This window comes from Populus euphratica, unplaced genomic scaffold (genome assembly GCF_000495115.2).
Source record: "Populus euphratica unplaced genomic scaffold, PopEup_1.0 scaffold344.1, whole genome shotgun sequence".
In the NCBI taxonomy this organism is placed as follows: domain Eukaryota; kingdom Viridiplantae; phylum Streptophyta; class Magnoliopsida; order Malpighiales; family Salicaceae; genus Populus; species Populus euphratica.
The window spans coordinates 113,810-138,668 of record NW_011500233.1 but is presented as its reverse complement, the minus strand read 5'-3'; the positions used below and the strand labels follow the sequence as shown (position 1 = coordinate 138,668).

Sequence of the window (24,859 nt, the reverse complement as noted above, 5' to 3'; positions counted from 1 at the left end):
TAAGAGAATAACGACAACTTTTGAGAGTGTTCAATAATTTTATATTTGATTACAGTGCTGGCTACAACATCTCCCTTTGCAAATCACTAACATGATTACAGCTAATTTAAAACATGAAAATACAGTACTCGTACTCTGGTTTTGTTGACAATTCAGCATCAATGTTGTTAAGACCATCCTGTTAGCATGATAAATGTTTCCCATTATTGCAATTCTCTTTACCATGGGGCGCTGACAGCTTCCTGAAACATAAGCTCATGCTTCTCAGCATTCTCCTTTAGGGCCTCTACCTCATCATCAAGTCTCTCCCTCGTCTCCTTTAATTTCAAAAGCCTTAATTCGAGACTTTTCATCTCTGAATCTATACGAGCTTGCTCAAGTTTAACTTCTCTGCATTCTGATTCCATTGCCTCTTCTGATTCCAGAGCAAGGTTCATCAGCCGGCTTAACCTCTCACGTAAAAATCCAACATTCATGCCAAACATCTCAAAGCCTTTCAAAGTCTTGTCCCAAACTCCATAATCAGCATGGGAGCTGGAAAGCCTTGAAGATCTAATCTCCTCTGAAATGTCAACAGTCCCAATTATTATTTCAGCTGCCAATTTATGATTAATACTGTTGAGAAGCTTGCTGTGCAGAAATGAGTTTTGTGAGCGACATAGCTCATAGTACTTAATCCTGTGATGTTCTGAGAGCTCAGAGTCTATAGCAAAACCGTTTAAGAGAATGCTGAAATTATCAATGCCTTCAAAATTGTCAAAATCAACAGTGGATCCGGAAAGTTTGATGACTCCCAAAGTTTCGGAGGCACGATCTTCACTTTCATTCTCAGATTGACTGGCAGCGTACCCTTTATTGTTGTCCACTACAATCAGGCCATTCTCTTGATTATTCTCTTTCAGATGGCCAGCTGGAAGAAGCTCCAAATGCTTGGCCTTTTTACCGCCTTGTACATCCTTCTCATCTGGTTCTTCAATGTTAGGAAAGAGGAAATCATGAATGTATTAGATCAAGTTTTAAGTGATCATTTATAAATAGCAAAACAGCTCATAGAGAATTATATACTAGAGATGATTTCTTTTCCATAAGCATCTGAACTTGGAATGCCAAACTCCCCATCTGCTTGGGAGGAACCATTTCCTTTTACAATGTACACCTACGAAAACATTATGGGAAGCAATTGTTACAGTAGAAAATACATAGCAATGATTAACAGTTTTATGCTAAGCAACTTCAGAAAATAAGCCCAACCATTCAACATTTAGAGTGAAGAAAACAAAACCTATCCCCACTGAAAACCAGTATACTCCTAGTTTTTCTTTTTCCTACATGTATGTGTGCTCAGTATGATTAACTTTTGCTTCAGTTTTTTAAAGAAAAAGAGCAGCTCCTCTGTTCAAACAGGTGCATCACACCATAGCTGTGATTTCAGTTTTCAACAAATGAGCAATATCTCTGTGAATCACCACTTGTATGTGTTTGTGTGCGTGTGTGTAACGAAGGTGTTTCCTTTCTGCTCTCAGAGATTAAAATGCAAACCTGAAATGTACCTTGTTATTTCAGGAGTATCACAAAGCGAACTCTAAACAAGAAAAAAAAAAATCTACTCATTTAACTGCTCTAGCCTTCAACTTTGGTTATTTTCTTCTTCATGTGACCATTCTTGAAAACTTGGCTCAGAGATAGAATGTTCTTCTCCAGTTCTCTATAGTAAGAATTTCATTTTCTCACAAGCAAAGTTTGATTTGCTAAGGAGTCCAAAATTTTCCCTATTGCCGAATGCTTTTTCCTAAATATTCAATTCTGAAAGGACATCTAAAACAATTAGTGACTAAAAAAAAGAGGAACATTTGATAACAAAAACAAGTGTACCTTAAACCTTGAAGGTTTCATTAAATGGAAAACAAGAACATCACCCTCATGTAAATTGTTTGCAGCACAGAATGCTTTCCATCCACCACTCAGTGCTGTTCTTTCTGCAATGTAATTTAGTATGTATTCTTCCCCACTTTCATTTTCCAGAAAAACTGTCGTGTCATTCTTTGGCAAATGCATTTTGCAGAACCGCATGGGAAGATGCTGTCATGAGAGAAAGAACATATAAAACTGTCTAACCCATAGTAATAGCATCTGATTCTTAAGTTTAGAACATAGTTTCTTGTTACCATCCAAAACCCCACAGTCACATTTGAACGGACCAAAGTTTTTGCAAAGCTAGGATATGCTGCCTCTAAATTTGCCCGAATCTCTTCTGCCAGTTCCATAGCAGGAGACTTGGTTTCGGTACTATCATAGAATACACTGAACGCGTCTTTCTTTCGCTTACGGCTTTACATAAATATATAGAGGAACCAGGATGAGATTACAATAAACTCAAAAGTTTCATGCTTCAATCTAAGTACAAGACAGGTAGAATCTCTAACCTTCTGGGCTCCCTTGATTCCTCTGATTTATCATACAACACCTGCTTGAGAATTTTCACAAATTTTTTCTTCAATTAATTCATCAAACAATAAAAGATGAACAATTACTAGAGAACCTGGGTGTTTAAAAGGACACTATGACTAATTTTCTATTAAGCATCAAATCAGGCTTGTAATTGAAATCTGTCAGTCTGTAACAAGTACAGACAACTCAGAGCTGAACACACATTTCAAGCAAATAAGAATCCATTCTCCATTATTTGTTGAGCATGTAGCTACTATCTTTGAAAAAAAAAAAAAAGAATTTCTCTTTATGATTGGCACCCAATACCCTGACATATCTAAATATCTTTGGAAAAAGAAACAAAAGGATGAAAAAGACAAGATATGGAACAAATTGGGACCCAGTATTTATGCCTAACTTAAAACTTCTAACGTAAAGGGCTTAATCTAATGCACCTATCAAGCATTGTGCTGCATTTGCTTTATCTACCTTACTTTAACAAATCTGCTGTCAGGATAGGTTTAGTGTCATGAATTTGGATTAGAAGAGGGACTTCTCTTGAGAATCAAAAATCATCAGAAACAAAAATGACAAAATGTTGGCAGAGCGAGACTTGGAATTGAAAGAGATTATCCACCCAAGAAAGCGTTACAAAGAAACAAAGTATAGAACAACATTTGCCAGTAATTATGCTTCCCATGTAAACTTCGAAGCCCAAATCATTTTATGTATGCCAACATTTTGTCATTTTTTATTAGAAATTGGTGTATGTGTTTAGTCTAGTTACAGGGCTTAATTTGATGCATGCCACAAACCATTCTGCTGCGTTCATTCTATTGATTTTAATTCAACAAACTTGGTATTGGAACAGGTTCAACATCTTGCGTTCAGGCTGGAAAGGGACTAACTAGACTACCTTGACAATAGCTATCATGAAAAAGAAAAATGAAGAAATGTTGCCAATGGAGACTTGGACTGAAAGAAAAGACATGCACACAAAAGGGTACCTAAGGGACAACGTAAGATGTTCCAATAAGGAGTGCACAAGTGCCCCAGACAGGAAAAGATGATAGCAGGATAGTTTAGGTCATAATTTTGCTTAACATTGCTTTAGCAATGCTTAATTGCTATCAAAGTGAAAAGATTGAAAACAGGGTTAATATTTCCAGTTCACAGAGGACAGCAACTACAGTATACTGGTGATCTCGATGCTCCCTGAGGCTATCGTCATTTCCCCAAAAACTTTACTGGCAGTGTTCACCTAATCTGACATTTCAAACCATAAATTGCTTTAAAAAGCCCTAGAACCTCGAAGAAACAACAAACAGCTGGAACAAGCACAGGATACATAGCCAACGAAGAAGAAGAAAAGAACCATAACAAAGTCCCTCTCAGCACAAAATAGAACCCATTTAAGTAAAAAACACCATCAAGACAGGGATGATAGCCAACTTTACTCTGAAATTAAATAAAAGATTTCAATCTTTAAAGAATACCAAGAGAAGAAAAGATTCTCACGAGTTCATGACCAGTCTTGTACTCAGGTTCTGGAGACTTCTCATGGATCTGGGTCAGCTTTATCTTGGACATATTTGGCTTCCTTCTCCTAATCTAAAAGAGAACAGAACAGATTTGCAAAGATCAAGAAACATAAGCAGGCATGCTAGAAACACAGGAAAAGAAGAGAAGAGAGAAGGAACAAACCCTGGGATAAGTATTAAGCGGAACTGGGTCGGAGATTGGAAGCCGAGGCTTAGGGGAAGTGTTTTGGTCTTCCTTGGCATCCATGTTAGGCAGCAGAAAGAAGGGTTTGTTTCTTCTAGCTTCCAAGGTTGTTGCTGTTATTGCAGGTTTCTCTTTCAGATTCCTGTCTTTTGATAATGTTGCTGACACCGAGACACATGAACCAAAGGTTGGTGTATGTGTTTTTTCTTTTCTTTTCTTTTCTTTTCTTTTCTTTTCTTTTCTTTTCTTTTCTTTTCTTTTCTTTTCTTTTCTTTTCTTTTCTTTTCTTTTCTTTTCTTTTCTTTTCTTTTCTTTTCTTTTCTTTTCTTTTCTTTTCTTTTCTTTTCTTTTCTTTTCTTTTCTTTTCTTTTCTTTTCTTTTCTTTTCTTTTCTTTTCTTTTCTTTTCTTTTCTTTTCTTTTCTTTTCTTTTCTTTTCTTTTCTTTTCTTTTCTTTTCTTTTCTTTTCTTTTCTTTTCTTTTCTTTTCTTTTCTTTTCTTTTCTTTTCTTTTCTTTTCTTTTCTTTTCTTTTCTTTTCTTTTCTTTTCTTTTCTTTTCTTTTCTTTTCTTTTCTTTTCTTTTCTTTTCTTTTCTTTTCTTTTCTTTTCTTTTCTTTTCTTTTCTTTTCTTTTCTTTTCTTTTCTTTTCTTTTCTTTTCTTTTCTTTTCTTTTCTTTTCTTTTCTTTTCTTTTCTTTTCTTTTCTTTTCTTTTCTTTTCTTTTCTTTTCTTTTCTTTTCTTTTCTTTTCTTTTCTTTTCTTTTCTTTTCTTTTCTTTTCTTTTCTTTTCTTTTTGTCTGCTTTTTTCAAGGGAAGATGCAGTGCTACAGGCTAGAGAGATTATCGGAGAAAAAAAATCATGGTTTTTGGAAAGGTATTTGGCTGTTCGAATTTAACTTACCTCTTTCTTTAAAAAAAAAATAAAATCGGGTTCAACCTTTAATATATCTAAGAATCTTGGACAGTTTTTTTTTTTTTTTCAAATTAATAACTGTTATCACTGTTACTTTTTTCCCCAAAATTTCTTGGCTTTCCTTTAAAACCTCAAAAATATCGAACAAGGCAGGGACCAACTTTTGAACCTGATATTTGATCGATGCCTTCCAAAGCCCAGGGAAAACACACTTGATAGTAGGGGAGTGTTTTGGTTGCATGTGGCTTTCGTATTTTGAAATTTTGATAGAAACCTAGGTTTTTTCAATCATCTTGTTAGAGATCGAGTTGGTTCCTTGACAAGAGAGTCTCTACAATATTCGTGTTCATAAAATTAAAAAAAAAATGCAGTCTTTACACGACTTGAGAATGATTGACAAGTTACGCATGCCTGACGATTTTGCTGTGGTGATTCGATGGATAAAATGCCTCAGTTATGAAAATAAGCAGTGTTAATGAAGGGTTGCATCTGATTGGAGGTTGTGTCGGTGCTTAGTTACTTCAATGGTTTCGAAGGATAGAAAAAATAAAATAAAAAATGTAATAATGAGTAGAACGAAATATTGGGATAGAATATCTTCAACATGTAGATGTGGCTTATCTGGGTTTGATTATGGATCACGGGTTAGGGTTTCTGGCCGGAGCATGAGCCCGTAAGTGGTCGGCCTGCTCACAATGGTTGTGCTGTGAATTGTAATCCCTTCATAAAACAACTCTTTCCTGGATCCCAACATTAACTTGTAATCTCAGTTAATTAGCTGTGACTAACACAATTTTCACCATGAAAGAATTAAGCACAGGGGTCAGTGGTCACAAGTGGATCTAGCCGGAAGGGTCACGAGCGGATGGAAACCGGAAAGTTCACAATCTTGACGCTTCCCCTGTAATACAATTTGAAATTGTTCGCAGGTTATCTTCACACTGATTCATTTCATTGCATATGTGGAGGAAGGCCTTTCATGTGCCTTTCTCTCTCTCTCTCTCTCTCTCTCGTGATCGTCTTGTTGATATTGCCAAATTAACTGCGTAAATAGTCAATGGTGCTGGCACGTAAAGATGGATTATTAATTACTAGCAAACAGCATTTATGGTCCTACTCCTGAGCTAACTGGAAAGAAACTGTATTTATCTTCTAAAATATCTGAGCTACTGTCATACGCAGATTGATTTACTGAGGGACAGAGATTAGTATCTGTTAACATCAGGGATTCCTCGTTAATCTATCGGTGAACTGCCATCGGAAAAGGCTTCAGGAACGTTTTGTCCTGCATGATTATTTGAAAAGTTCAAGAGAAACAACGTTGGTAGATAAGATTAGAGAAAACCACTGCAAAACTTCCATCTATTTGTTCTTTGAATTGTTTGAATGATTCAGAGGACAAAACTGAAGACAGCCTAAAGACAAGCAAATATCTATTTTTGCAAGCATTTTTTAATGATAACGGAAGCATCCTGGCTGACCGAGAAGCACGCTGCTTACCAAAATCTGTTCGTTTTGCATGGGATAAATGCATAAGACCAAGAGCACCATCTGTTTCAGATAATCGATTTGCTCTGACAATGTAGACCTGTAGATTTGAGAGAAGAAGCTGCGGTAGTGAGTACCAAATCTCCATCATTTGGCAAAAAAAAAAAAAAATCAATAACAAAGCTGAGCTTCCATGGCTACAATGGCTATGATCCTTTATTGTGGCAATGATGAACTACGAAACCCAACATTTTTACTTTAGTTTTTGCAGACTAACACACGTTGCTTAACAGAATAGTTGTATTGAAGCCAATGCTTAGGTAGTTAACTTTCTTCATAATTATCAAACCAGGAATAAAAATGAACAAGTTTAAAAAGGTGACCTTAAGTTTGTCGGGTTCGATCAGCTGGAAAACCAAAGCATCTTGCTCAAGTAATCTATGTTCGATTGAAAAACCTCTCCACCCTCCACTTAACCCAGTCCTTTCTGCGATATACACTACTTGATACTCCTTTTCAGTTTCATCCACCAAAATGATTATGGCATCATGATTTGGCAAATGCAGATGACAACACTTTCTTGGTAAACCCTTAATCAAACCATAAAGAGAAAAGAAGGTATGTCAAGAGTCCTGAAATTTTGTCAAGATCCAATATGAACGTGGAAATAAGAATCTACCAGCCAAAATCCCCCAGAAACATGAGATGGGAGCATGGACTTGACACAGGTAGGGAATTTGTTTCCTAGATAGGCTTGAATCTCTTCAGCTCTCTCCATGACAGAATTTTTTTCCCGCGAGATCATTTAAGTGACTAAACATAGCCGTCTTTCGTTTATGACTGTAACAAGATAAAGAAAGGCAGAACTTTTACAAAGGTAGTTCTTGTATGGAGGAAAATGAGCGAGTAGTGATAAGAACAGGATAAAATAAATCCTCTGTCCCAAAATTACTTGGGAGTGAAATTTCTTGAAGTGATGGAAACTAACTGATCATGATCAGTTAATGTGATTTAACTCTATTAGTTCACAAATTTCAATCAATCAAAGACTGATGGTGACATCTAATTTATGACAGGATATTTATCAAGAAAACCTTGATTAGAGACACCATATACAAGGCAATTAAATCGTCCACATAAAACAACACGAGAAAATTAGCAATGGACTTTTGGGTTTTGGCTACTGCTAGAAAAAAGGAAAATTGGGCATGATTTTCAGTATCGCTGCAAGATGGCAGCCTGTATAACTATTTTGTTGGGGGGTGGCTTACTGATTTTACGGCAGTTGTAATTGAACAGGACAACCTGCGCACCGGCTGACAGGCAAGTCACCAGACAGAAACAGAAACCGGCGCCACAAACAAGCAATCTAGGTGCCATCAGTTCCAGGTAAAAGGAGAGTTGGCCACTTAGCCTGGTATTATTCACGCCATTTTACACTTGCTCCCCCGTGCATAAAAAAAGGAAAAGAAATTATGATGCACTAAAGTAAAATTGCAAACTGTAGTTCAAAATCTCGAAGTTGCCCGAAACCTGGGTGGCACCCTTGCCAAAGACGCTAGGCGTTGTAACATACGGTCATATTTTCTTAAATAATGACCACTTTTCCTTAAATCCCTAAAGTTTCTACCGGAATCTGGCCATGATTCAGAAGGATTTTACTGGAGGTCTTAACATTGGTCAAAGACAACGTTTTTACCTTTTTCAAAAACACAGAAGAAAGTGCCCCCAAATTAAATAGCAAATAAAGAAGAAATCACAGCATAACAAGAACCAACATCGATAAAAAAAAAAAAAAAACGTACCTGCAAAAATCTTTTCTTTACTTTCTTGTCTAGCATGATGATTTGCTTCTCATTCTTTTGTTTGACCAACCCTCATCATCTCTAGCACAAACTCCTCACTTCATTGCGTCTTCTTTCTTTTTTGTTATAATTACTGCACTACTGCACGCACACATTCGTACACATGTAAACATGGTGCAGATGTACAGACAGAGAACAGAATGGACAAGAGAAACAAGTGAGCTTAGCTAGGATCAGGGCCGAGCAGGAGGTTGGCAAGGATGAAGGTGCCTGGATATTGCTAGCTCACTGTTTATCAAAATTGTGCTCCATTTTAGGCCACACAAGGGTGGGATTGAAAATCGAATCTTAAATTTATTTTTTTTAGCAGCAAAATTCCATTTACTGCTCCCACCGGTCAAGTCTCTCTCTCTCTCTTAAATATTCTGTACTTTCATGTGTCGTTTGAGTTGAGCTTAAGATTTAAGTCTAAAGTTGTTTAGCACATTTGAGGGCAAGTCAAGGAAGAAATGTAAAGGAGGGAAAAGCTTGTGTTTTTTTGGCTTTCCTTTTCCTTTATAGAACGGAGCATCAACTTTTCTTCTCTTACTTGCAACAATAATTGATCCGATTAATTAATGTTCATTGTTTATTATTTATTATTTATTATTTTATTTAGTTCAGGATTTGATCCTTCACATTTTTGAGCTCGTAAGCTCCTTGCTTGGCCAATCAGGGTGCTGAATGAACCACGGGACAGGCCTGGTTTTTAAGAATTTGGCTGTGTGCGCGGTGCACTTCCAAACCAGTAGAATTAGTGCAGCCAAGTACGAGTCACTTCTTTGAAAAGTGATTGAAGGGTGGCATTTTCTGTGATGACTTTGGAAGACTTTAAAGGTATCGCTCTCATAACGTTTCGTCTCCCTCTTTTTTCTCATCTATTTATTGCAATGATTTGTCTCTCTCCGAAATAACTTAGTCTATAAAGACTAAGACATCATTAACAGCAAATTCAGTGTATGTAAGCAATTGTAAATTACAATAATGTATCGTAGATAACCAATTAGGAATTCGACTACAGACTGGAAAACTCAGTGTGTGTAATCGTGGCAATGTCTTTGGTTTTCCTGGGAAAAACGCCAAACACGTCGTAGTTGCCAGTAAAGATAGACAGCGCTGTTGCTCTCGAGGATTAGTCACGGTCGTTAATCTATGAATTAATGTCGAGAGGGCATTTAATACAGAATGGTGGCTCAACCGGCAAAACAAGCACACTTGCCCCTTGCTAGTTCGAACTGTAATATTGTTAGACGTTTAGATTTTAAATTCACACTAAAATCCCCTCAAATTTGAAGAATTGGGATTTTATTTCACCATATTAGTTGGTGATTAGAATTCTCTTAAAAAAACTAGTACTATGCTTTTCTCTGTAACAAAATTCCAATCACTGGTTTCAAAATCAACGGTCTGAATTCATCAAACACAATGGATTACGTTTTTCTCAACAGTAAAATTGTATTTGATATGGGGTGGTGATAAGCCGGAAGAAGAACTGAGAGAACTGAGAGAGCAACAAAGCGAAATCCTAAGTATGGTGGAGGAAGTGCAGGTGTAAGACCAAGGCAAACTTAATCGTTACACCCACAAAGGCTTGATTGCAGGAACTAAAGCAGCTAATGACATAAGAGGCTTTACCACGTCAACTAGTCATGGAGTAGTGTTAGGCATCTTTTGTAACCGTTGTATTATAACCTCTATTTTCGACTGTATATCCGAATAGCTGGTTGAAACTAAGGTATTAATAAGCTCTGGACAGGAATAAAAGAATAGATTGGAATTTCTATCCTATTTTATCTTGTGGTATGTTCTCATCTAAATAGAGCAACTGTGTTACAGTACTATTAAGAATTGACTTCTAATTTGGTATCAGGGTCTGGTTCAATGGCGATTAACAAAAAACATATTGAAATGTTGAAGGCTGGGCTAGGTGGAGTTCAAGTTGGAATACAAAGAATGGAGTTGGGCATGTCCGATAAAATACGTCAACTAGAAGAAACTATTAATAAACTTTCAGAGGCTTTGTTATAAAGTAAAAGGAAATGAAGCCATGACAACACAAACCAAGAAGACATCTCTGTAACCGTTTAAGTGGTGGTCAAATGGTAAAGACTTGAGATTAAAGGGTTTGCTCTCTCTGTTGTCTCAGGTTCGAGTCCTTAATTACTTATATGATAGCCACTGGAGACTTACATGGTCGTTAACTTCAGGGCCCGTGGAATTAGTCGTAGTGCGCGTAAGCTGACCCAGACACCCACGTTAATCTAAAAAGAAGAAGACATCTCTCGTACAACTAAAGAGGAGAATGACGGAAGCTGACAAATCTTTTCTTTTAAAATGGCCAAGCTGCACTTTCTATGATATTTTGTACAAGACCCGATGGAATGGTTTAATCGTGTGGACCAGTTCTTTGAATTCCAGAATACTACAGCCAACCCAAAGGTGTCTCTAGCTTCTTTCTATCTTGAAAGAGAAGCAAATAACTGGTGGCAATGGGTTCGTCGGATATATAGAGAGGAATGACGAATAACGACAGAGGAGACTTTTGAAGATGAATTACGGGTTAGATCTGGACCTATGAAATGTAAGGATTTTGATGAAGCCTTATCACGTATAAGGCAAATGGGATCCTTGCGTGATTATCGGAGTGAGTTCGAGAAGTTAGGACACCGAGTTTGAGGTTGGACCTAAAAGACGTTAGTTGGGACATTTATGGGAGGATTAAAACCGGAGATTGCAGAGGGAATTTATATGTTCAAACCATAGTCATTGAAGGAGGTAATTAGCTTGGCTCGCATGAAGGACGACTAGATGACAAGGCAACGACAACTGTTGCAGTCAACCCCAACCAATCGAGCACATTGGCGCTACCAACAGCAACACGGGTAACACCAAATGCACGTTTTAAGAGATTGTCGTGGGAAGAGATGCGGAAATGAAAAGCTTAAGGATTATGCTTTAATTGTAATAAGAGGTTCGTCGTCAGCCATAAATGTCAAGGAATGCAACTCTTGCTTCTTGAAGGCCCAACCAACATCAATGGAATCACATATAAAGAAGTTGATGTGGAAGAGGAGACAAGGGAAAATGTTAAACTTGAGATTACTTTGCATGCTTTAACGGGATGGTCTATACCAAAAACTATACATGTAGATGTCAAGGTGGGTCTATTTGAAGTAGTGGTGCCAAATGATAGTGAGTCCACTCATAATTTTATGAGTACTTGTATAGCTGACCTGCTGTGGCTACCAGCAGTCCCAACTGTTGCATTTATAGTCTGGGACGGCTACAGTGCCAAGTGTACTTTTTTAGGGTAATCTTTTACTTCTTTAGGGTATTCTTTTATCACTTACGCTTTACTCGCTTCCCATAGAAGACTTAAACGTTGTTCTAGGTGTCCAATGGTTAGAAATGTTACGGCATGTGATATGCAATTGGGGAAATCTCACCATGGACTTCCATTGGGAGAACATGGCTCAACAATTGCAAGGTTTTTATGACTAGCCCATCCAGGCCGCTTCACTGAAGGAAATTTCAAAAGAATTTCACCAAAGCCACTTAGTATTTGCAATTTGTTTGCAATCAACCACAAACGGACTAGAAGAAAGTCAACCACTAAACATGCGCCAAATCTTAGATGAATATGCTAAAATTTTCAAGGAACCTATATAAGTACCACCTAAGCGAGAAATCAACCACAATATTCCCCTCAAAAACAATATTGAGCTGGTCAAAGTTCGACCCTATTGATATGCTTAATTTTAGAAATTAAAAATTGAAAAACAAGTCCAAAAAATACTGAATTTTGAACTCATAAGACCTAGTACCAGTCCCTTCTCATCTCCTGTGTTGCTAGTGAAGAAAAAAAAATAGCAATTGGCGCTTTTGCATTGATTATCAATTACTATCAAAGACTAATTTTTGATTCCTACAGTGAAGAATATCTTAGATGAAATGCATGAGACCACTTACTTATCAAATTAGATCTAAGAGCCTGGTATTATAAGGTAAAATTGCTCTCTTCAGATATTTATAACACTATTCTTTATACATAAAACGATCATTATAAATACCTAGTCTTACCATTTGGTTTGAGTAACGCACTATCTACATTTTAAGCAATTATGAATGCTATTTTTCAGCTTTACTTGTAAATATTTATATTAGTTTTTTTTTATGATATTTTAATCTATAACCGTACTTAGAAAATGCATTTAGATCATGTCAAATCTTGAAAATTGTGAGGCAACAACAGTTCTTTATTAAGGCAAATAAATGTGCATTTGGTAAGCAAGAATTGTAATATTTGGGTCCTATTGTCTATCATCAAGGGGTGAAGGTCGATAACAAAAAAATGATGCCATAGTGGCTTGCCCTGACCTTCTAATATTTTTGAGTTGCATGGACCCTGACCTTCTAATATTTTTGAGTTGCATGGACTTTTAGGATTGACAGTTATTACTGAAAGTTGTTCGGACTTATGGTTTATTTGTTGGGCCCCTCACAAACAAAGTTTATTTGCATGGACGAGATGTGTCCTTTCAGGAAGGGGATATGGTGTTTCTTAGGCTACAACCCTATCAGCAAAGTTCCGCCTTCAAAAAAGCACACCAGAAATTAGCAAGCTGATTCTCTGGTCCTTTTCAAATTTTTCAAAAAGTAGGCAATGTTGCTTACAAATTGCAGTTACCTGAGGGTTCACGTGTCCATCCCGTCTTTCATGTTTCCTTATTGAAGAAATATGTGGGAGATGCAACCGAAACATGCACAGACCTGCCAGTTTTAGATGATGGCGAGATAATATTGGAGCCTGAGACTATCATTGATCATCGCTAGGTGAAGCAAGGCGGTAAGTTCCTTACGGAGAGCCTGGTGAGATGGAAACGCTTATCATTAGAGGAAGCAACCTGGGAAGTGACTAAGTCGTTGTTTCACCAGTTCCCATACCTGAACCTTGAGGACAAGGTTCCACTTCCTTGGGGGTATTGATAAGCTACGAAGGTCTGAGAGAGCAATAAAGCCGAATCCCAAGTATGGTGGAGGAAGTAAAGGCGTAAGACCAGGGCAAACTTGATCGTTAATCCCGCGAAGGCTTAATTGTAAGAACGAGAGCAGCTAATGCCGTGAGAGGCTTTACCACGTCAACTAGTCATGGAGGTAGTGTTAGGCATCAGTTTTTCCTTTCTGTTTTGCAATAAAATTGATTTTGTAACTATTGTATTAGAACCTCTATTTTTTTCTGTATATCCGAATAGTTTGTTGAAGCTAAGGTATTAATAAGCTCTGGACAGGAATAAAAACATAGACTGGAATATCAATCCTATTTTATCTTGTGGCACGTTTTCACCCAAAAGAACAACTGTGTTACAGTGATATTGAGAATTAACTTCTGACTGGGACCTTATCACGTGGTTAAGAATCCTAAGTTGAGTGTTAGATGGTTAGTGTTAATGGTGTAAGAAAATGATTCGAAAGCGAAGCGCTGATAACGTGTAATTTGCAGGTTCATTCTCGAGAGCAATATGTATTTCCGCGCTTAATATGTTTCTTTCAACCTCGATATCTTAGCTTGTCTCTATGCACCATGCCTATATAAATCCCCAGTCCCTGTTCCTACCTGGTTGCCGGTTGGGTAAATTATCACCACATGATCCCGATTTTAGCCATTTTTAATCCCTCTGCTAAAAGTTTGTACGCACCACTCTTTACACTTTCAATTTGCGGTTCTTTTGATCCCTTTTATCCACTTGGTTGTGTACACATGCAAGATACATCAGCCATAAAAGGCGAACAGTTTATATGGAGGGGCCGCAACAACCACGAATTATGGAAGTATAAAAGCTGTGGTGTCCAGATTTTATTAGGGAAATTGAAATGACCAAAATCAGAAACTTGGAGGACCACTCTGGTGATTATTCCCACCTGGTTTTGTCAAGTTTGATCTAACTGGAAGACTACTATTCTGATGTCAGGATGCAGAACAAAGGCACCAGTGACTTGTCTATTGCGGCAGGCGGCTTTTACCTTTCTGGCTGTGGACAAGATTGACACGCGTATTTTCTTGCATGGAGACAAGAGGCTCAGGTTGACCGAACCGTCTTGATAAGTTCCTCTGCTGCTGCTAATGCACTGCTCCAAGGAGCCTACAATAGCTCGATGTATGTTTACAATATTTCTTGTTTATGGTTTTAAGCAGGAGCAGAGTGGGGACAATTTCCGATGGTTTTAACTTCGAAGCAGGAGCAGAAGGTTTTCAGTGTGTGTGTGTAATTCAAATATTGATTTGATATTTGATGAGGACCTATATCTCTAAACAACTCAAGATTAAGTATAATTAACCTGTCGCTGGGAATCTTTCCTTTTTAGAGTATAGTTTCTAACCACAAAACAACGTGAAATTCTCTATCAAGATGCTGGATTATGAAAGTGAAACAGTTGTGAGCGAGCGAGCATTGGTCACAGAAACTCAAGGATGTGAATGAGACGAAATCAATGCATAGCAAAATCTAAACAAACAAAAATGAAAAAAACGAGTACAGAGAACTCACCGCTCAGACAAAAAAAATACTCCCGCCTGAATCTTGATGGTTTATACAACATACATTTTCTATAATCACAATTAGCTCTAGATACACGTTGCCATAGAGTGCGTGCATAAACTACGATACATCTTGTGCTGCTAACTCGTCAAATCACAGGTCATAGAGCAGAAAGTTTAATCGGAAGCTTAGACCCTAAGCTATAAATACAACCATAAACTTCTTTTGTTGTCCTCTCACAAGCATATCACGGACCAGCCAATCATACATTAAAATTTCCGAGCAACACATATCAAGCAGCTCTGTCACAAGCACTCCACTGCACGCATAATATTTCTACCTGTACACTATCATGCCACAGGAATGGCTCCGAAGATAGAGCAAAGATATCCAAGACAGTTGTCCTGCAAAACGTCAAAAGACCTCTACTTCATCGCTTAGTTTCCAGCATTACATCTCCAGCATAAAGACAGCTTGCTCAAAATCTCCTACAAACTTTAGATGGATGCATGGAAAGCCAATGGCAGGATTTTGCTGTCTCCAGTCCAGACAGCATCATAATCTTGAGCGACGAGTGAATTTGATACCATGAAAAGGCGAGCGTCTCCTCTGGGCAGAAGCAATTGGCTGCCCATTCAGAGAACCAGAAAATCTAATATCCCAACCTTCAACATTCTTTGGGACACATGCATCAAAGAGGATTTGGCCAAGTACACTGTGTGCACTAATACTTGGAGGGTTTGGCAGATAAATTGATCTTTCTTTCCTTTCATCTTGGAGGGGTCCCAACTCCCTGCTATTGTAATAATCTGCTGAACTGGGGACAAAGAAGTGGTCACCTGGCTCAACAGCAACTCTTCTTAAGCTTTGGTTTGAGTTAACAGCGGCTTTCTGAAGGTCACATATTAATTCGGACATCGCATCATGCATACTGTCCAGGCCAATTCCTTCTCTGAGTTGTTGGATTCTTCGATAATAAACTGAAGGTGCCTTGTCAAGCAAATTGGTCACTGCAGCCCTGTACTGGATTGGATTGTGCTGGTAATGACCTGAAATGCCAAGTGGATGGAATTAGTTCTGTCTTAACATGCAAGAGACATGCTGCAAATAGAACAGTTAGAAGTAAGATAGAAACTCAATTCCAAGCAAAAAGGAGTCCAATAACTTGTCAACTAATGGGATTTGAGCTGTATAACTTTTATCCTTTGCTCTCCTTCTCATTTTCATGGTTGGTAAACAGTAAGAAACCCACAACATACAGACACTATTGGCTGAACATGTCCATTGGAAGTGATTACTGCAATCATTGATCCAACTGTAAACCATAAATCTGCAAATCTGCAAGCAAAGATACTCAGATTTGAAGAGGTCATTATGGTCTTCTCCCTATTCAAAGAACTAGACGAACATAAGATTTGAATATTTCCTTATTCATCGAACTCTCTCTTGGAAGCATTTTAAGGTACTATTCAAGTTTTTCTGAGATTAAATCTCCATGTGCATCCTGCATATGAAAGGAGACAAGATGCAACAAAGATCATAATGGTAGGATTTCAGATCTCGTCAATGCTTATTCCCAAGAAATAATACTGCCTTTTTTTCCTTACCTTACAGAGTGAACATCAAGTAATGTCATTACGTAACATGAATGACAATAAATGCCTATATTACTATCATCTAGAAGCTCAGCTTTCTCACTAAGAGCTGAAGCCATCGCCTCTGGCTTTTACAGGAAGCCACTACTAGTGGACCAAAGGCCAATTAGTGTCAGTGCCCATATTAGGCGAACCCATGCCATTAATAAAGTGCTATTATGCAAAGATTATTTTCTGGATCAATTTCATTAATATATAATAAAAGGGCAACTTTCATTTTAGACAAAAGATTAGTGATCAAACAGAAGATTTGTATTGATTATGAATTATAAAGCAATTAATGCTATCCACACAAGGTGGCTTGAGAGACTATCATGTGTTGGGTAGAAGGATTTCCTCCTGCCCATGACAACAGGAAACTAATGTTCTTTCTTGACAATATAGATGGAACAATACAAAATTTCCATCTCTCATTACTACAATCACCAAATAGGTATCATGACTACAGTTTATCAAAACTGTAGTCATTAGCACTTAAATTTTGGTTGTATTTAGTTGATTACCATAGTGGCTCATAATAAAAACCCGCACATAAAAGATTCTTATATTTCAGTAAGGCACTTCAACTATTAATAGCATTCAAAACCAGTGAAAACTGTATTAACAAAATACAAAAGAATGGGTCTGAAACAAACCTATGTGAGGTGAATGATTCAACTTTACAAGCTTAACATCTCCACCTTGATCTTGTAATCGTTGAGCAAATTTGGAGATAACATTATATGGTGCGAGGTTATCATTCTCTGAGCATAAAATTAGATATGGAGCACCCATGTCCTATAGAAGAGAAATGAAAGTTAAATATAATGATTGAGAAAGACAGACAACTTTAGGGGAGCTGAAGGCCAGTTGGAACTTACAACTGAAGAATACAAAGTCTGCCAATACTCAGCACGCTGAGACTCAAACCTCGTAAGGTATAAACCATCTAGTCCAGAAGCAAGGCCTTTAGCAACCCAAGACACAAATTTTGATGGACCAGGCATTCTTTGAATTGCAGGGTGTAAAGCAAATCGGGCACACAAATCACTTGTGAAATCTATGGGGCAAGAATCATAGATATGCCCAGAAATGCAATTCTTAACCAATCTACTTTCATCCTTCACAGAATAAAACAAATAGAAAGAAAATTAAAAAAAAAAATCAAAACTTTCAATTAAATAGAACCATGAAGGTGAAAGGATACATCATATAAGAAATAGAAGATAGAAAATGCGTACCATATTAAGATGACCTTCACATGTTCCTTGAATAATCTGCATTAAGTACGGTAAAATTACTTCTACTGTCAGTGGTGGAGAAAGGGGAAAAATACAAATCAGCATCTTAAAATTTCACTAAAATTACCTGAAAAACCTTGTACATGCAAGCTTTTGGACCCCCAGAAAATGCAACAAATACAATTGGACATGGTCTAACCCTTAGATCCTGCATACCAAAAAACAGTGTAGGCAATTACTCTTATGTATTATGAAAAACATAAGACGTTCCAAACTAATAGATGCTCTATTTCACAGCTGTCACAGTAATGGCAAAGGGGATAAATAATTTCATTGGCAAAATTTTGAACAATATGGACCCCACAAACATAGTCACTCCCGCACATTGGAACTCCATAATAATATACTTTTGGATGATGATCTAAATCTAATCAAACAATTGAAAATTAGTAAAAGTTTAAGTAACTGACCTCAACAAGCTCATTGAGGAGAATATATGCCAGTGACAAAGCCCTTTCAGGATAAAATCTGTAGATCATTAGCCAGCAACAAACACACATCAAGTTCAACATTATGAAGAAAACAATTAATCCAACATCTTCAACTCCCCCGCCCCCTCTCCCAACACAACCCAACAAACACAAAAATTTAGCATCGCTGTCTTTGCATTTGAGTTTGAGCAAATGATTGCATATAAAAGAGTTGATTGAGCTTGTCCCTTCAATCATGGTACACAAAAAGAGATCCATAGAATGAGCCAGACACAATACTCATTCCATTTAATAACATATAGCCATTCAAATGAAAACAACAACAACAACATACAGCATTCAGTTCTCTCTAATACAAACCTTATTTCGCAATCTAACAAAGATTTTTCCTTTCTTACCCTTAACCAACCTCCTTTTTGGCCTTCATCCTCCTATATAAGTCGTCATGAATGCAATTATCACAGAACAACAAAAATACATGCACATTTTCTTTCTCCTATCGCAAATTAAATCAAATTTCACCATTCAACACTAGAATCCGCACATAATTGGACATTATTAAGTTGATTAGAAAACCCTAAATGCTCTGTTTGGCTAATCAAAAGCTTTTGAATATCACAGCAATTAAAAACAAAATGAAATTATTTAGGTATTTATTTTACTAAAAATCTACAAAGCTGAACTAACTTTGTCACTATAATCAGTAAGACACTATAAAATTATCAACAAAAAAAAGAAAACTTAAAAAAATTGATTTTCTCAGCAACCAAACAGTGGCAAAGAAAGAAAGACTAACGCGGAGAGGAAATCGGCATGAGAAACAAGGGAGTTCCAACCAAGAGAGGAATACAAATCCAAGTAACTGTTCAAGTGCTTCTCAGGAATCGAGTTCCATGCGAATATGACCACAATTCCTTTCGATTCACCTTCTTTCCTTCCCCAATAAACACTACCGCCACCGCCACCAAACATTACTGCTGCTTCTTCGAATCCTAAAAGACTTCTTCTCCTCTTCTCTCTGGTGGAGAGTTGAACTCTACGAAAGAAAACAAAAACAAAAGGAATGCGTGTGGATTGTGATTTTTTAGGTGAAATTATTATTTCTTAACTTATGAGGGCGTCCTTTTTTAAAACGATTTTCCCTTTTTTATCCATTTATTATTTCTTGATTTTTTTGCCACGTTAGATTCAACAGGCACAAGCCCGTTCCGGATAAGTTTGTTACTCCCAGCGCAATGCCTGTTGACCAAACACGATGTCGTATCAAAGTTGGTGAGAGAAGTTTCCTTTCACTTTCTTCCTTTCAATTTTACGACAAAGTAATATTCTCCAACCCATCTAGATTTTAGCTTTTCTACGACGAATGTTTGTTTGGTATCATGGCAAGAGTAGTTAAAATTGTATTTTGTTTTAATTATATTTTTAAACTTGTGTTTTGTATTCCAGTGAAAAGTATTTTTTATTTTAAAATATATCAACATAATTTTTAATTAATTATTTTATTTTATTTTTAATATTATCATACCAAAATCATAAAAAAACACTAAAAAATTATAAATTTAATAATTTTTCAAGTAAAACACACTAAAAAATATAAGTCACCAAATTCTCAAACACCTGGAAATTTACATGGATCCCATTAAAAAAAAAATTTAAAATAAAAATTATAATTTATAATTTTTTAAAAACTTGTATTTTCGAGGGAAAAAGAAGTCGTAAACTCGGGTGAAATTCATGAAAGCAGGTGCTTTGAATCCTTGAATTTGAACAGTCCATGGCCCGTGATGTCAATCCTCTCTCATATAGTTTGGTGGAGCAACTGAAAATCAACAATTCATTTTTTTTTTTTTTTTTTTTTGGATGGACTGGTTGGTGTGCATGAGAAAGGTGGTGCCTCTCTTATCATCTACGTAAATCTCATGTTATGTTCCCGAGTTATTGTCAATGACGAAAACTGTCTTATCTAAAGAAATACAGGTAGGAGATGAGTCATTTTCCTCTTAACGAGTCAAGAAAATGAAGGTTAACTTCTTATTAATTAGAAGACTAACTACAAGGAAATCCAATTAATGATGCGTGTTTTTATTTTTAAATTTTCTTGTAAACGTCACGTTGGCGTCCAAGTTGGAAACCCACCACAAAAACATCATATATATATATATATATATATATATATATGGGTTTAGGTCATCGGAGGACCATTTCAACGGTGCTTACGAGTCTCACCACCAAATGGAACCAGTCGCGGTGTTTATGATTCTCCCTCCATTTTTAACGGGTCAACTAAGCAGAAGCCGGCAATCTTGAGAACCCAACCGATGGAGGAGCAGTAAGTCCTTTTCAACATGGTTGTGTATACATGGAGAGGGGGCTAAAGGCAAAACGCAGTACTGGTATTCCAAAACTGAAAATGTAGCTATTAATTACCAGACAGAGAAAAGAACTTGAAATTTATATGTTATATGGAGGAGCTGGGCAATGATCGCTAATTTCATGTTCTTTTCTTTCTGTGATTTTAGTCTCTGAATCCAGTTCAACTACTTTTTTCCCACCTCAGTGTTATCCTAAATATATAGAAGAGCGTTTCTTGCAAGTCATCGTGATGAAATTAAACTAGAATCTGTAAAACTGCTATTCAGGTTGCAATATCGCATGTTTATCTAGGATTTGTAAGGCACACACTGATAGTGCAAGCTGACTCTTACTTAGAACAGTGAAAATTAAGGCGAAGCCCAGTAAAAAAATATCAGCAATCACACCTTGACTGGTGTGTATTTCCCCCATTTTTGTGATAAAATTGATGAATATTTTAGAAAAATAACATGGTTAGTAATCTCTAATACCAATCTCGTTTTTGTTAGGTTGGTTGTCATTTCATGTAAGGCACCAACCATTGACCATTGACTATTGATAGCCACCATTATTGAATGAGCTAGAGTTGGTGGTCACCAATATTGACAACAAAGCAAGAAGAGTCTCCATGAATGCCTATAAATAGAGGCATATGTGAGAGAGCAAAATGAGATAAAGAAAAGAGCCAAAGATGTGAGAAATGTAGGAGAGAGTGAGTTGTCATTGCAATACTAAAAAGAGAGAAATAGAGTGAGGTTGAGAGTTGTGAAAAAGGGGATGATTCCTCCTCCTTTATTGTTGTAAATCTTGTACTCTCCCTACATAATGCAATGGCTTCTCCCATGGATGTAGGCGGTTTTGCCGAACCACGTTAAATATTGTGTTAGTGTGCTTGGCCTCCTATGAGCAAATATCAGTACATTACCGGTCGGAATTCCCAACAATTGATATCAGAGCACATGGTTTAAAGTGGTGTTTGATTTTGCTCAAAAATGAAAGTTGTCAAAATTGTGTTTTGACCATACCAATGTGTAGAGGAGGAAGAGACGAAGCCACTGGTGAAAACCGCGTCGAAATCGGACATCGGAAACCGCCGCACGCGCCGTTACGCGCCGGCGAGGTTACTGGACACGCGCGCCATGTGTCACATGCGTCTTCTTCACCCGGATGGGCTGACCCGACCCAAATACCAAAAGATCCGACTCACGTGCGAGATCCGGATGATGATGACGTCATCATGACGTCATAGTTTCGTCAGCATGAACAGGTGGCATGACATGTCAGCACCAGTCAGCAGCCACGTCAGCCGAGCCGAGCCGCGAGCCGAGGGACAGGATTCTGTGTGGCGGAGTCTATGTGCAACCGGTTCTGAGATTGAATCTGGGCCGTTTATCAAGCCAGAATTGTTTTGATCAAATCTTAGCCGTCTGAAGTGCGATTTGGACGATTTAAGACTTGTTTCCAGCTAATTTGATCGTTCCGGATGCAATGGTACAGTCCGATCATTAAGATTGAGATCAGAAATGATAGTGGTGAATTATTAAAGAGAAATTTCCCGATCATGAGGCATCTGATGGTCATCATGGTGGTCGATGAAGATGAAGAAGAAGAAATCACACATGTTTGCCTAATTACATGTGTTGAAGTGTTATGTGGGGAATTTTAATTGCCTTGAGGGAAGGCAAAATTAGGACACTCTAAACACCCGATCATGTGGACAATTTGAGGTGGAGAGTGAAATTTGACGAAGACCAATCTTGACGAATCTGAGCACTGGTAGTCTCACCAGATGTTGAGAAATCAGATATAAAACTAGGATACCCAGATCACTTGTAAAGGAAAGCCGCGACAAAGCTAGCAAATGGTTGTATATACGAAAAGCAGTACGATGGATAGATATGGCCTAAGAAGTTCTGGCTAGGAGATTGGGTTTTAAGCGGGACCGTTGTGACCCCTCCAATCTTTCTTGGGAACTTGCTTAGTGGAAGGATTATCCATACGGTACTATTTTCGTATATGTGATAGTTTGTTATAAAACTGTTGAAGACTAGTAGGATGACGGCATAAAGAAATAGTTGGGTTCCGTATGATCAAGGATCTGATTGAGTGGTGATTTCTCCAAGGAAGTTAGATTCGGTGACTGTAATTTCTCGAGGGGAGAAATGATGAAGACCCTGATAATGGAAGAGAAATACAGCAAAGGTATAAAGATTGGCACCCTATTTTGACTTGGATAGGTGTTGTGACAGGATGAGCTGCTGTCAAACATAAGCAAAGAATAGGGAGAAATCTGAAGAACAGAAAATGCACGAGGACACATGGAGATTGTGCAGGAGTACTCGAAGGATCCAACGAGGTACTATAATGAGATAACAAGTGCAAGGAGAAGAAGAGTTCCCAGATGAAGCTCAGAGCAGAGATTGTGTGAAGGTTGTACAACAGGAAGTCTCTTGTGCTCTTGATAAAGGCAACAAGCGAGGACCTTTTCAATGCATTAAGCAGGTGCTTTGAATCCTTGAATTTGAACAGTCCATGGCCCGTGATGTCAATCCTCTCTCATATAGTTTGGTGGAGCAACTGAAAATCAACAATTCATTTTTTTTTTTTTTTTTTTTTGGTTTTCGATTCATTTTGTTTTTTTTTTGATGGACTGGTTGGTGTGCATGAGAAAGGTGGTGCCTCTCTTATCATCTACGTAAATCTCATGTTATGTTCCCGAGTTATTGTCAATGACGAAAACTGTCTTATCTAAAGAAATACAGGTAGGAGATGAGTCATTTTCCTCTTAACGAGTCAAGAAAATGAAGGTTAACTTCTTATTAATTAGAAGACTAACTACAAGGAAATCCAATTAATGATGCGTGTTTTTATTTTTAAATTTTCTTGTAAACGTCACGTTGGCGTCCAAGTTGGAAACCCACCACAAAAACATCATATATATATATATATATATATATATATATATATATATATATATATATATATATATATATATATATATATATATATATGGGTTTAGGTCATCGGAGGACCATTTCAACGGTGCTTACGAGTCTCACCACCAAATGGAACCAGTCGCGGTGTTTATGATTCTCCCTCCATTTTTAACGGGTCAACTAAGCAGAAGCCGGCAATCTTGAGAACCCAACCGATGGAGGAGCAGTAAGTCCTTTTCAACATGGTTGTGTATACATGGAGAGGGGGCTAAAGGCAAAACGCAGTACTGGTATTCCAAAACTGAAAATGTAGCTATTAATTACCAGACAGAGAAAAGAACTTGAAATTTATATGTTATATGGAGGAGCTGGGCAATGATCGCTAATTTCATGTTCTTTTCTTTCTGTGATTTTAGTCTCTGAATCCAGTTCAACTACTTTTTTCCCACCTCAGTGTTATCCTAAATATATAGAAGAGCGTTTCTTGCAAGTCATCGTGATGAAATTAAACTAGAATCTGTAAAACTGCTATTCAGGTTGCAATATCGCATGTTTATCTAGGATTTGTAAGGCACACACTGATAGTGCAAGCTGACTCTTACTTAGAACAGTGAAATTAAGGCGAAGCCCAGTAAAAAAATATCAGCAATCACACCTTGACTGGTGTGTATTTCCCCCATTTTTGTGATAAAATTGATGAATATTTTAGAAAAATAACATGGTTAGTAATCTCTAATACCAATCTCGTTTTTGTTAGGTTGGTTGTCATTTCATGTAAGGCACCAACCATTGACCATTGACTATTGATAGCCACCATTATTGAATGAGCTAGAGTTGGTGGTCACCAATATTGACAACAAAGCAAGAAGAGTCTCCATGAATGCCTATAAATAGAGGCATATGTGAGAGAGCAAAATGAGATAAAGAAAAGAGCCAAAGATGTGAGAAATGTAGGAGAGAGTGAGTTGTCATTGCAATACTAAAAAGAGAGAAATAGAGTGAGGTTGAGAGTTGTGAAAAAGGGGATGATTCCTCCTCCTTTATTGTTGTAAATCTTGTACTCTCCCTACATAATGCAATGGCTTCTCCCATGGATGTAGGCGGTTTTGCCGAACCACGTTAAATATTGTGTTAGTGTGCTTGGCCTCCTATGAGCAAATATCAGTACATTACCGGTCGGAATTCCCAACAATTGATATCAGAGCACATGGTTTAAAGTGGTGTTTGATTTTGCTCAAAAATGAAAGTTGTCAAAATTGTGTTTTGACCATACCA

The 24,859-nt window shown here is 37.3% G+C and overlaps 3 protein-coding genes across 8 annotated transcripts; all 3 read right to left on the bottom strand.

Moving 5' to 3' along the window:
• LOC105112471 (B3 domain-containing protein Os01g0234100-like) lies at positions 1 to 5,028 on the bottom strand. 2 transcript variants are annotated; one of them, XM_011008177.1, is made up of 8 exons: positions 4,944 to 5,028; positions 4,132 to 4,378; positions 3,946 to 4,038; positions 2,424 to 2,467; positions 2,166 to 2,328; positions 1,873 to 2,079; positions 1,066 to 1,156; positions 1 to 970 (listed from the first exon to the last, which is right to left on the bottom strand). In XM_011008177.1, the coding sequence occupies exons 2-8, from the start codon at positions 4,213 to 4,215 to the stop codon at positions 219 to 221; spliced, it is 1,434 nt and encodes a 477-aa protein (XP_011006479.1). In that variant the 5' UTR covers positions 4,216 to 4,378; positions 4,944 to 5,028; the 3' UTR covers positions 1 to 218. The 2 variants fall into 2 exon arrangements, with proteins under 2 accessions (XP_011006479.1, XP_011006478.1); XM_011008176.1 differs by lacking the exon at positions 4,944 to 5,028 and having other exon boundaries at positions 2,424 to 2,464; positions 4,132 to 4,372.
• A 993-nt stretch (positions 5,029 to 6,021) lies between these two features.
• Positions 6,022 to 8,958, bottom strand: LOC105112472 (B3 domain-containing protein Os06g0194400-like). Of its 4 annotated transcripts, XM_011008181.1 has the most exons (5): positions 8,356 to 8,957; positions 7,230 to 7,390; positions 6,934 to 7,140; positions 6,563 to 6,650; positions 6,022 to 6,347 (listed from the first exon to the last, which is right to left on the bottom strand). In XM_011008181.1, exons 2-5 carry the CDS (start codon positions 7,353 to 7,355, stop codon positions 6,298 to 6,300), a joined length of 471 nt encoding a protein of 156 aa, XP_011006483.1. In that variant the 5' UTR covers positions 7,356 to 7,390; positions 8,356 to 8,957; the 3' UTR covers positions 6,022 to 6,297. The 4 variants fall into 4 exon arrangements, with proteins under 4 accessions (XP_011006483.1, XP_011006480.1, XP_011006481.1 ...); XM_011008178.1 differs by lacking the exon at positions 6,022 to 6,347 and having other exon boundaries at positions 6,354 to 6,650; positions 8,356 to 8,958; XM_011008179.1 differs by lacking the exons at positions 6,022 to 6,347; positions 8,356 to 8,957 and adding an exon at positions 7,822 to 8,344 and having other exon boundaries at positions 6,354 to 6,650.
• A 5,967-nt stretch (positions 8,959 to 14,925) lies between these two features.
• LOC105112469 (uncharacterized) lies at positions 14,926 to 19,448 on the bottom strand. Of its 2 annotated transcripts, none has more exons than XM_011008172.1 (7): positions 19,093 to 19,448; positions 18,276 to 18,333; positions 17,933 to 18,013; positions 17,806 to 17,841; positions 17,446 to 17,685; positions 17,226 to 17,362; positions 14,926 to 15,984 (listed from the first exon to the last, which is right to left on the bottom strand). In XM_011008172.1, exons 1-7 carry the CDS (start codon positions 19,266 to 19,268, stop codon positions 15,486 to 15,488), a joined length of 1,227 nt encoding a protein of 408 aa, XP_011006474.1. In that variant the 5' UTR covers positions 19,269 to 19,448; the 3' UTR covers positions 14,926 to 15,485. The 2 variants fall into 2 exon arrangements, with proteins under 2 accessions (XP_011006474.1, XP_011006473.1); XM_011008171.1 differs by having other exon boundaries at positions 14,926 to 15,979; positions 17,221 to 17,362; positions 19,093 to 19,442.
• Between the last annotated feature and the right edge of the window lie 5,411 nt (positions 19,449 to 24,859).

Bases quoted from the DNA above. Each gene is read 5' to 3' on its own strand.
- LOC105112471 (XM_011008177.1), bottom strand. From the start codon at position 4,215: ATGGATGCCAAGGAAGACCAAAACACTTCCCCTAAGCCTCGGCTTCCA. The intron at 2,329-2,423 runs GTTAGAGATTCT...ATTTATGTAAAG, and splicing joins GAATCAAGGGAGCCCAGAAG to CCGTAAGCGAAAGAAAGACG. The intron at 971-1,065 runs GTATATAATTCT...CTAACATTGAAG, and splicing joins TGGAAAAGAAATCATCTCTA to AACCAGATGAGAAGGATGTA.
- LOC105112472 (XM_011008178.1), bottom strand. From the start codon at position 7,355: ATGATCTCGCGGGAAAAAAATTCTGTCATGGAGAGAGCTGAAGAGATT. The intron at 7,141-7,229 runs GTAGATTCTTAT...GGTTTGATTAAG, and splicing joins TTTCTGGGGGATTTTGGCTG to GGTTTACCAAGAAAGTGTTG. The intron at 6,651-6,933 runs GTCACCTTTTTA...TCAAATCTACAG, and splicing joins TCGAACCCGACAAACTTAAG to GTCTACATTGTCAGAGCAAA.
- LOC105112469 (XM_011008172.1), bottom strand. From the start codon at position 19,268: ATGTTTGGTGGCGGTGGCGGTAGTGTTTATTGGGGAAGGAAAGAAGGT. The intron at 17,842-17,932 runs GTAATTTTAGTG...TACTTAATGCAG, and splicing joins GCATGTACAAGGTTTTTCAG to ATTATTCAAGGAACATGTGA. The intron at 17,363-17,445 runs GTAAGTTCCAAC...TCTCTTCTATAG, and splicing joins AGACTTTGTATTCTTCAGTT to GACATGGGTGCTCCATATCT.